Below are 12,123 nucleotides of genomic sequence, written 5' to 3'. Positions count from 1 at the left end.
AGCCCCTTAGGAACTGGACAGAGATTTCTGGGACCAGGCTCATCACTGTCCCATATGAACCTTTGCATGTTAACATCCCCACTTAATACCAAATCAAACTTTAGAGGCCAGAGAGGTCTGCTGGGCATTAGTTAGCAAATGTTTGGAGTTTGAAGAGCTAATGAAAACCCTGAGATCAGAAAGGAAGGAGGAGCTAAGGAAGTAAGCATCACCTACTCTGTTCTAGGATCCATCCTACCCCTGTCCCTCAACAACCCTTTGGTTCTTTCTGAGCTATGATCTGAAGAAAATGACACCCGTGCACAGGGATCTGGAGGAGGATCGTAGCCAGTCTCTGCTGTATTTTCCTTCCAAAGTCTAATTTTACATTATAATGATTTTCCCCACTGAAAGAACAGTGCCCTCCTGTGAACTGGCCCACTCCCTAAAGAAACAAAAATCACCGCGCCAAGTTCTGAAGTCCCTGGTTGGTGAAGGCTGATGGATCTCAATATTGATTGGAGTAACACGTGATTGAGACTGGGGAAGTCAAAGCTGCAGCCGCTGCACAGTTGGAAGAGCTAGCGTTGCCCAGACACTGCCTGCAGCCATTCCCTCGGCCCTGCTAGAAGAGTCAAGGTAGCCCAGGGCAAGCTCCATGCACAACTTCTGCTTGCCCTCCACAGCCAGACTACATTGAAAGGAGAGAAAAGTCCAGGTCACATCCAACGAGGAAAGCGGAAACTGGTCACTCGTGTCTCCTATCCACAGCTATCACTATCGGCATAAGCAGCTCTATGAAAACCAAAATCTTAACACATGCACCTAGGATTAATACTGAGTAATTAAAACTGGCTACTTAAACTCTCACCATGAGGATTTTTAAAAAATCTCTGAGGGAAAGGCCATGTTCACATAAGATGTTTTCTTACCCAACAGTGGTCACCAGTAGTTTTGACTTTTTTTCCCCAGCAGCATCAACCAAAATTGGCATAGTGATTTTAAACTCCTTGTTCCCGATCACTAAGACTCCACACACACACTCCACTCCACTCCACTCTCCCCACTCCCTTCGGGTGGGGAGGGTAACAACTCTGTCTTTAAAATAAATAGCAATCAAGTGCTCAGTTCTATGTAAAGTATGAATATTTATTTCAGGCTTTAGATCCCAATCAATTTCAAAAAACAAAATCTGATCTCTCTCCTCAGAGTAGCTGAGGCCCCGTGTTAAAATGATTTCCTGGAGGCTGACGGGTCTCTGTGCCCTTAAAAACACACTTCATCAGGCTTAGCACAAAGTCCCTGATGCCCACTGTATCCCAGCTTTAAGTCGGGAAAGGAAACAAAACTCACCACCATGGGGCTGATCGAATGCACACACACTAATGTAAATGAGCAGCTAAACCTTGGCAAATTTGCTTTTTTTTTTTTTTAAGTTTGTTTTGTGGGGTTTTTATATTTTTTTTTTCCATTTTCTTTTGCTACTCAGCATATGCAGCACTTGTGAACTTCCAACCGGTTCCCAGCTTTAAACAAACGTCTTGATGAAAGAATCTAAAAACAGACCAAACGTGTTTTTGCTGTGAACACTCTGTAGAGACGAAGTGAGGCGAAAGTTTGGGTTTGAAGAAGAAAAAAAAGAATCAATACAGTGATGGAAGGGTAAAGAATGCAAGAATTCAGACATTCTGTGGAGGATTACTTTCTCTCCGTTAAGAGGTCCATAAAAAGGAGCAAACTGAGATCCATAAGGGGAGTCAGCAGGAGCCGTGTTTGTTTTTCCCACCCCCGTGATAGGTTTTTGTTGAGGGGCCACTGCTAGGTCCCCTCTTGCTCCCCTCCCTTTGGCCTGAGACGGCAGGGCAGTACAGGGGCACTGAAGGAGCACGTCACGACTCCTCATTCCCAGAATCATCATCATCATAGCAGTCGGCATCCTCCTCCTCCTCATCTTCATCATCGATGTCGTCGTCGTACAAGTCGTCATAAAGCAAATCTGAGCTGTTGTCATTGGAAGGCACTTTAGTTTTGATGCAGTATTCCGCCAGGGTCGTGGGGACCTTCACTCCATCCTTTTCTGCTTCAGCTTTAGTGGCTGAAACCTGTTTCCTGAAGGGAGACAGTTTGTTAGTCTCTGTCTTGAAGACAGATTTACAATTGGCCTTTCTTAATAATCAAGATTCTTTGTGACTCAGGTTTCTCAATTTCAGTGCCTGCCTAAAAGCATCTGACAGATACTACACCAAAGGTTCTCAGCCCATCAGAGTGAAGAACACTCAAATAATAACCTTCTGGAGGGTATTTAAAAGCAGTGGATCTCAGAGGTTGATCAGCCAGGAATCACCTCAGACATTTTTTTCTTCTGCGTCCTCTCACACCAAACGCTGTACAACCCCAACCACTCTTCTTTATTCCATAATCCTGCCATTTGCTCTTACAGTAGATTCCAAATTAGAATAGGCTCCAGTGATGCATGACAAACCTGCCTCCCACTTCATTCACGTCACCCAAAATACATATGCCATCCTGGTTTTCTTTTCTCTCCCTTCCTTCCTTTCTCACTCTCTTTCTTTCAGTAACTTGAACACCACTTGTTCTGTGTAGATCAGTTGCTCTTCTCCTGAATTGCTAATTTGGCTACTTATGTCACTCAGATCTGTACTTAGAAGTACAGGCGTTCTGACAACCCAATTTAAAGCAGTCACTTTAAAATTTATAGTAACTCCTTTGCATTATGCCACTTAATCACTAATCATTTTTTCTATGATCTTCCCCTATTTGTTAATTTTTCTGTTAGTTTCTACTCCTCCCCCACCCAAACGTCAACTTCACGGGAGTAGAGACTTTGTATTTCTTGGTCACTTTTTAAAAAAAGTGTTTGAGAAAGCACATGTGCACACACACATGCAAGCCGGGGAAGGGCAGAGGGAAAGAGATTGCCAAAAAGGTTCCACGCTCTCAGCACCCCTATGTGCACTTATTACATGGTCATTTGCTTACAAATTCTTAGCAGTAAAGTGTGAGCTCCTCAAGGAGAAAGACTGCCTTAATAACCAAGAGTACCTGACAAGAAGCTGGTGTCTAATTAATGTGGAAAGAATTAAGAGACTGAGATAAACCCTTAAATTAAGAAAGCCTGGGTGGCTCATTTGGTTAAGCGTCCAACTCTTGATCAGCTGAGGTTATGGTTTCAAAGGTTCATGAGTTCGAGCCCCGACTCAGGCTCTGCACTGATAGCAAGGAGACTGCTTNAAAAAAAGTGTGTATTTATATATATAAATAAATTTCTAAATATATGTATTATAAAGAATACAATTACCTTGGGGATAAAAATTCTTTACTTACTAAATCCTACCCTTTCCTTGAACATCAGGCTCAGCTCTAATTGTTTTGTGAAGTACTCCCATCTTTCAATCCTTAATCTACTCCATTTCTTCTAAATCTCCAGGTTTTTACTATTTATATGAATTTATCTTCAATCTTTGGTATACACCAGTCACCTAGGTGGCTGCTAAAAATGAAATACACATGCCTAGATTCTATCCTTATAATCTTATTAAATGACTATGGATATGAAAGAGGGTCTAAAGGTGGTTCTAGTGGGCAGAAATCAGGAAGAACTGATCTGTATATAGATTATTCAGTTATGTTTTCTGTACAGTTTTTAAAAATATATCACATGGTATTGTGCTGACAAGAGTTATAAAGAGGGACTCTATTTGTATAAATACTAGTGCTTAATAAACTATGCACAGTGGAACTGTTCTTGGGGCTCTATTTTAAGGGTATAAAATGTAACAGTACTAAGGGGAAATGAATATTGCAACTCAAATACCAATTCTTGGGTACTGTTACGAAAACCTTACATCCATCCTACTCAGGATATGATCGAGAGCTGACTGATTCAGCCCCAATAACTTCTACTTTTTGCCCCCTTTTACCGATGGAAAAACTAAAGACCCAAAAAGTTAACTGATAAAAAGGTCATATGACCGGTGGCTGAGCTACAAGTAGATTCCAAATCTCCTACTATGACTCTGTTCAACATATACTAGTATTACTGACAATGATGATATCCAGAAGATACTTGCTGGTATGGTCAAAAGGGCCAAAAACTGTAAGGCTTCATTAAAAATTCTGAAAACAAAAACATCTAGAATGTCTGGAAATACTTTGGGTATCTGCTACACTTAATGGGCATGCTGAAAATCCTAAACAGTGTCCCTAGAATGATTCGGAGGCAGAGTCTGCAAACTTCAATGACTGAGCACCTGGAGGTTCTGGTTCCCAGGAAATCAGATCTGCTGCAGCTTTATCTTCCAGTGTGTGCTCTCTCAAAAGCCAAACTCATTAGGCTCAGGCAGAAATCTCTTCCCAAACAATAAATTTAAATTGAGAGAAACAGAGTAGATATGCAAGTTTAATTAAAACCCTTCGTTCAGTATGAAGACTTGAGGTAATCAAAAAGAAGGTAAAACAAGGCACCTTACCTAATGATTTCAGCATATTCTTTGTCTTTTCCTTTACTGTCCCTCCATTTCCTGAACATAACTGAAGCATCCACATTGGCTGGGGAGAAGGTGTTGGGCTCATTGAGCAATGAGATTACACTTAACAGGATAGTCCTAGAAATAGGAGGGAAGGGGGGGGATCAGTTACAAATATTCGTATTTTCAAGATCCAAAAATATTGTGCTTTTAAATTTAAGACTATAATATTTGAGACCTTAGGGGAGTAGAAACAGAATATAAGATTTTGTTTTCAGTACTCAGCTGGCTAGGCTAGCAACAAGCTGCTAACTAGGACACAAAGAAGAAATCTGCGAGCCTATCGTAAGGGTCATGTTGCAGGGTATGGAATAAACTCTGTAGAAGGCATGCATGGTCTTCAACTGGCTACATGTTCCAATCTGCAGAAAATGGAAGCCTGAAAGCTTTTCAAATAACATATTTCAAAAACTACAAATTAAGTGCAACAGGAAAAGAAAAACAAAAAATATTTATTTAGCTTATTTAGGGCTATCCTTTCATGGGAGAAGGTTAAAAATGACCCTGTCCCCCAAATCTACTTCTTACCATGGCTGCTTAAGAGGATCTAAAAAATGATATTACATACAAACATATTTCCTTTCTGTACTTCTAAGGGAAGGAAGACATTTAAGCAGGAAAATGGAGGAAAACAACAGCCCAGACATGGAAGAACTAGTCTCTCTTTACTGAGCACTTCATATGTGTGAGAGGGCACCAACCATGACATTGGATATACAATAGTGAGCAAGATAGATGCCATCCTGTATCTCCCACGGTTTGTAAGTCTTGTGGGAGACAAAGACAGGCAATTTTCATCCACCAATAAAAACCAGACACCTTAACCACAGGGAATAAGGTTTCTGTAGAAAACTAACCAGACCAGGCTCCAAAAAGACTTTAAATTATTCCCAAGGTGTTTTCCCCTAAAAGCTATGTGAATGTATGTAAAGAAAAAAATGGGGAGGAAAAATTAAATTTCTCTACCTTTTCTCACTGGCGCAAGGTTATAGATTGTGTTGCTGGAAAACAGCCTTTTGCTCCTGCCCCAAGCAAAAAAATAAAGGGATTGAGCCAGGCAATTTAGATGTTTGGTTTAATATTAGAAACCTTTCTAAAAAGGGTAAAGAGTTTCTGTTATGTGATTATTTAAGTGAAAGACACTTTCACAGACAACTTTCCCTTCTAGCTAAAATCCATTCATCATACACACCACACACTCTTTTCTATTAAATTAAGAATAACTCCTTGTGCCTCCCCACAAAGATCCTTCTGGATTTCTTCAGTAATTACAATATAAAATATTCACAGAAACTCCTCACTGCCAATGATGGGAAATGGACATAACATCCTAGAAGCAAAAGACAAACAAAAGTGGGTAGAACATTCCATAAGGGTTGCCTCAGAAGAACATATCCAAAACCTGTTAGGAAGATGAGGACAGGACAAAGTGTGGTATGGGGGGGGAGAGGAGGAAACACGACTCTAAATGGTCTAGCTCTGCACTGTCTACAACTTCCTGTGATGATGGAAATACATGCTCTGTATTATCCAATATGATAATCACCAGCCACATGCAGCCAATGAGCACTGTGAAAGGTAGCTTGTACAACTGAAGAACTAAATTTTTAACAATTAATTTAAATAGGTATGTGTAGTTAGGTAGTGGCTACCACACTGGACAAGGTCTAGATAAGTTGCATTAACTGAATTAGGAAATTTGTCCCATGAGTAGTTTAACCAAGCTGATTTCCTTATATCTTGTGTTTATTATTAAAATATTGTGTTGGGAAATATTTTTAAAACGGTGAATTATTCATTTCTGTCAAAACAGAATACCATATATTTCTAAACAGAAATCTATCATGCTTTCAGAAGAAGTGTCAGGTACTACAGTGGACTATGAAAATAGTTTGGCTCAGCAAATATTCACTTCTTTCATTTTCATTTCTTCACTTATTCTGGACAGCAGGATCTTTTGTTTTTTAATGGGGAATCCACTCTATTGGTTCTGGTGGGGTTAATGGTTTAATGGTTTAATCTTCCCTTACTATCATGCAAAACCTTCAAAGAAACAACCTACCTAACCACAGCAGCAGATATACTACCAAGTGCTGGCCAAAGGATTCTATCTACCTCATCATGATGCTGGATTTGGAGGTATGCATGTAACCCAAGATGGGCCAATCAGAGCCTTGGTAGAACAATGATGTTCCAATAGCAGAAAGGCAATTAATTTTTATTCCTGATTGGATTGACAACTGTGAGAATAAGGAAAGTCTAGAGATGGTGGTCCTCTTTATTACCAAGTGGTGAAAGTCTGCCTAATAACAAGGCCAATACAGAGCAAAGCAGAATTGAGACTTTTTATCTCTAACAAAGATTCTTGATGTAATTCATACGCCATACCCTAGTTATAGGTAAATTATATATTGTTTCCCATGGGGTAGGTGGGACCTGGGATAACTTTAGCCTCTGCAGCAACAACTTCTGGCCAAAGGAGCATCTTCAGTTTACTTTGTGATCTGAGAATACAGTAACTTTATGTTTTTCTTTTTTTTTTTTTTTTTANGTCACAGACTGAAACAGGCTCCAGGCTCTGAGCTGGCAGCACAGAGCCCGACGCGGGACTCGAACCCACGAACCGCGAGATCATGACCTAAGGGAAAGTCGGACGCTTAACTGACTAAGCCACCCAGGCGCCCCAACTTCATGTTTTTCTATGTATCATGAATAGATAATCATACATATATTAAACCATATATGTATGGTTTAAACTCTCTAACATCTGTACCAAAATAATTTAACACAGGCCTTATACCTACGGCATATGATCGACAACTCTGTTAAGTATTATTAACCCTAGTTTTTTAAGTTTTAAAAATCTGTTTTAATGTTTAGTTATTTATTCTGAAAGAGACAGAGAAAGCACAAGTTGGGATGGGACAGAGAATGCCAAATAGTTTCTGTACTGCCAGTGCAGAGCCTGAAGAGTGGCTTGATCCCACAAACCGTGGGGGTGCCAGGGTGGCTCAGTTGTTTAAGTGTCCAACTTCGGCTCAGGTCATGATCTCACGGTTCATGCATTCAAGTCCTTCCTCAGGCTCTGTAATGATAGTGTGGAGGCCTTCTTGGGATTCTCTGCCCCTCCCCTGCTCGTGCGTCNACATCATACCTGAGCCAAAATCAAGAGTCAGAGGCTTAACTGACTGAGCCACCCAGGTACTCTTAAAGTTTTTTTAAATTACCTTTACACTCATGGTGGGGCTCAAACTCATGACTCCAAGATTAAGAGTCTCATCCTTTTATTTTTTCTAATTTTTAAATTTTTAAAAAAATTTATTTCTGAGAGAGAGATAGAGACAGTATGAGCAGGGGAGGGTCAGAGAGAGAGGGAGATATAGAATCTGAAGCAGGCTCCAGGCTCTGAGCTAGCTGTCGGCACAGAGCCTGACACGGGGCTCGAATGCACGAACTGGGAGATCATGACCTGGGCCAAAGTCGGGTGCTTAACCGACTGAGCCACCCAGGCACCCCGAGTCGCATGCTCTTCTGACTAAGCCAGCCAGGCACCCCTTAATCCTGTTTTTATAGAATGGAAAAACTGAACTGCTAAGACAATACTAGTAGAATGTACAAAACAGAACTGAATTCTGCAGCTATTCCAATGTTTTTGTTGTTGCCATCTTTTGTTGTTGAAGTGTTAGAAAATCTTTATTCATATATTTATTTTCAGAAGGAAAAAAGCAGAAGGTGGAAAGAACAGACCAAATAACCAAACTATCAAATTAATAGAACACAATGAAGAAGCCCACTAAAGGGACTGTTTACTTCAGATCATGAACAAATGGGAAAGGATCTAGAAAACAACTACATACATTCTTTCAATATTCTCATCCTGTCTATGTAAGTTCACAGTTCCACATGAAGCCTTTTTTTTGGGGAGGGGGTAATGTTTATTTTTGAGAAAGAGAGAAAGAGTGTGTATAAGCTGGAGAGGAGCAGAGAGAGAGAGAGAGGGAGACACAGAATCCAGTGACGACTTAACTGAGCCACCCAGATGACCCTGAAGCTTTGGTTTTTAGGAGTAACATGGAGTTGCACCTGTCCTTTAGACAGTTGCACCTGTCCATTTAGAGCCTCACATAAATTTCTTGGATTAGCAAAACAGGCCCTGAAGACCCATCCCTAAACTCACTTCCTAGAAAGAATAACTCTATGCTCTTTCTCTACTGTAGGTAGGTTTAGAGGAACAGATAGGTCTGGTTGTCCAAATTCAGCAGTGTAAGTTTTTAATGTGTTACAATAAAAACAGACCTAATCAAGTAATAATTTGGGATAAAAATGAGGAACAGAGGGCTTTTAAGTGTTTTCAATTATTGGTCAAATTCTCATGACCACCACCTTCCCCAGATTTATAGATACTCAAAGAAATAAATGTGCTCCCTGCATCCCTGCTTTAAAAGCCAGGACAGGGACTATGATTGGGGTTTTCAACATAGGGGATCTAGACCAAAACTTAAAAATTCTAAGAAGACAACAAAGAATAGGCAAAAGCATTCCACTTTCTGTAGTTTTCAGGTTCGTACTTCTGATCTTTTAGGTTGTTTTACAATCTTTGTCAGTGAGATTTGGCTATATAATAAAATAAAAATATGGTTTGAATAAAAATAAGCATGAATAAAAAGCTTGTAAACAATAAAGACACCAAAAGAAAATGAAGACCAATTTTACACGCACACACGCACAAAGTAGCAAACAGCAAATTAATAAGTTGTTATGTTCTATAGAGCTCAGACATGTTATAAAAATAATAAAACTAAAGTGTTGCTTAAGGGAGATAAGAAGTGAGAAATGGACATCTACGACCCAATGACCAATATTACAATTGTCCCTTTTCAACATATAATGGTCAGGAGTTGGGTCTGAGCCCCCTTTTATAAAGTAATCTCTACACCCAATGTGAGACTTGAACTCACAACCCTGAGAGCAAAAGTAGCATGCTCTACCAACTGGACCAGCCAGGCATCCACCAGCCCCCTTACTTTTTTGACCTTTCTTTGTTAGCTACTATGTCACCACAAGTACAACTTTAGGAGGAAAGGCAGAAAACTGGCCCTAGTACAACAAATTAAGACCTGGCTCATGGATCTCCCTGCAAACTAAGCAGGAAAAGTTTGGAATTTTGCAGGATTAAAGATTGGCATTTTGCTTCAAGTACGTGAGGTAGCATGAGGTAGAAGGCGTTCATTCTTAAAAGCCTAAACCTGCCTTGAATCTTAAAACACATATACATGGGGCGCCTGGGTGACTCAGTTAAGCGCCCGACTTCGGCTTAGGTCATGATCTTACTGTTCGTGGGTTCGAGCCCTGCATTTGGCTCTGTGCCGACAGCTAGCTCAGAGCCTGGAGCCTGCTTCGGATTCTGTGTCTCCCTCTCTCTCTGACCCTCCCCTGCTCACGCTGCCTCTCTCTCTCAGAAATAAAAAAGAAATAAATAATAAAAATAAAAAACCCAGTCCCTATTACATATTTTCAAGATTTAAGTGGGATTTGAAAAGGACATCATGGCAAATAAGTCTGTTATGAGTGGGAAATGGGATAGCTTAAAGGGTCACATATTACAAACCGTTTCTGTTTATACCTCTAAAGGAACTAACAAATGTAATAAATACTTCCTCCTGTGCAATCCTGGAGCTGCTGCTGACTGATATATCGCTGCAGAAAACACATGGTAGGAATGAAGGTCTCAGATTAAAATACACAAAAACACAAAATAGAATATTTTTAAAAGGAAAAATTTTACATACACAATATATATCATATGCACAGTCTGAAACTACCAAGCTGAGTGCAGTGGAACCCAATGTACAAATATCAAGGGAGCAATAAATAAATCATCCTGGCCCAGAATGGGACTTTCAGGAGCCCTAGGAACAACAGTGCTATAGCCATTTCCCCTCACCTTGCCTACTCTGTCACTTAATGCTTGGGATAGTCCTTAGCTCCCTTCCCTTTTAGTAGATCATAGAGAAGATTAGACAGGAAAACATGCTATACTATTTCTGACATGTTTCTCCATGATGTAGTAGCAACGAAAACACTATGCAATCATCCTCCAAAAGAAAGCAAACCTCCACACAAAGATGACTCCTTATCTACAAACGTGCAGCAGATATGGCAGACAGTTCTGGGCACGGTGCCTCAGAAAAGCAGTTGTGAACTCTACTGTTTGACAGCCAGCCCCAACCAAAAGCACTCACTTGGTTCTGGAGAATATTTTGTTTCTTACACCAGGAAGAAGAGGCATGGTATGGACTCCTAATCGCTGACATGTGGCCACATCAGGGATCCCTACCCTCCCAACTCTACTCTTTGCTAATACCTACTCCTTAAACCTTCCCAATTCTGTAAGGAACTCTCACTTTCCTAAACTTAATCCTATGCACCTGGGTGTAACAGGATGTTCTCTTCTTCAGAAAGTATGCTGGCTTCCTCTATGGGGAAGGCAAACTACTGAGCCTTTAATGGACAGAGGTTGGCTGATGCTCTGGATCCCTACAATTGTAGTGATCTTTTTCCTCCTTTCCCCTCTACTTTCACTAATCACTAGGTCTTGTGATATAAATGGAATTACGCTTTTCAATTTAACTGGGATACTTTACTCTTCTTCAGGTTGCAAAATCTTTCCATGTTTAAGTTTTCTAAATATGTTCATTGACGTACTGAATGAAAGACTAGTACAGGTGGTCATGAAGAAGTCCAAACATATGTAAACATGGGACCGCTTTCAGATGACACTGCCATATAGCAGTAAAGACCCTACAATAGCTTGAGCTGAACCTTTTGCCACCTCCACTGCTGTCCTGCTATAGCCGCCCATAAACTGGATATGGAGCCCAGAGCCCTTAGTTGCACCACTGCTAACTCTAAAGAGTTTGGCAGCAAAGGAGTATCAAAGAAAATCCCCCGCACTTCATATTTTGCCTCTTGATATTTCAGTGCCATACACTGACCTGTGAGAAATATGTACAGTTTGCTGGCTGAAGTACCCCCTTGCCTCACAATAAGTAAGAGAGAAACAAAGGGAAAGGAAAAAAGTATTCCACACCCACTCATTAGGTAGATCTTTCCTAACATTATGGAGTTCTGGGCACCATCAGGTGTTCCAGGCGGATGAGGTTCCAATAATGCATATATAACACTCTATGTCTCTCTCCCTAGAAATTCACAAACACCAAATTCCCCATCCAAGATCATTACACTGAAGGAACATCTATGATTACATGAGGCTAGGAAACAAAAAAATGTCTGAGAAGTAAAGATTACAATCTGTGGGCTCCTGGCTGACTCAGTTGGTAGAGCATGTGACTCTTGATCTTGGGATTGGGGGTTTAAGCCCCACTCTGGGTGTAGAGATTGCTTTAAAAAAATCTTAAAAAGAGATTTCAATGCAAATACCTCTAATAACTGCATATGAAGATAAACTATTTGTAAAAAATTAAAATAAATTATTTGTAAAAAATTAAAAAATATAAACTATTTGATAACTGCATATGAAGATAAACTATTTGTAAAAAATTAAAATAAACTATTTGTAAAAAATTAAAAAATATAA

At 40.1% G+C, this 12,123-nt stretch overlaps 1 protein-coding gene across 1 annotated transcript in view; it reads right to left on the bottom strand.

Annotated features, from left to right (window-relative positions):
* Positions 1 to 1,107: 1,107 nt before the first annotated feature.
* UBE2R2 (ubiquitin conjugating enzyme E2 R2) overlaps positions 1,108 to 12,123 on the bottom strand; it is a 102,585-nt gene continuing 91,569 nt past the window's right edge. Inside the window, exons 4-5 of the mRNA XM_077761879.1 lie at positions 4,470 to 4,604; positions 1,108 to 2,088 (exon numbers count right to left, since the gene is read on the bottom strand). Of these exons, the coding sequence (XP_077618005.1) occupies positions 1,869 to 2,088; positions 4,470 to 4,604 (355 nt within the window). The 3' untranslated portion in view covers positions 1,108 to 1,868. The remainder of the gene's footprint in view (positions 2,089 to 4,469; positions 4,605 to 12,123) is intronic.

The sequence above is a fragment of the Crocuta crocuta genome, unplaced genomic scaffold (genome assembly GCF_008692635.1).
Source record: "Crocuta crocuta isolate KB4526 unplaced genomic scaffold, BGI_CrCroc_1.0 scaffold204, whole genome shotgun sequence".
In the NCBI taxonomy this organism is placed as follows: domain Eukaryota; kingdom Metazoa; phylum Chordata; class Mammalia; order Carnivora; family Hyaenidae; genus Crocuta; species Crocuta crocuta.
This window is presented reverse-complemented; position numbering and strand designations above follow the sequence as displayed.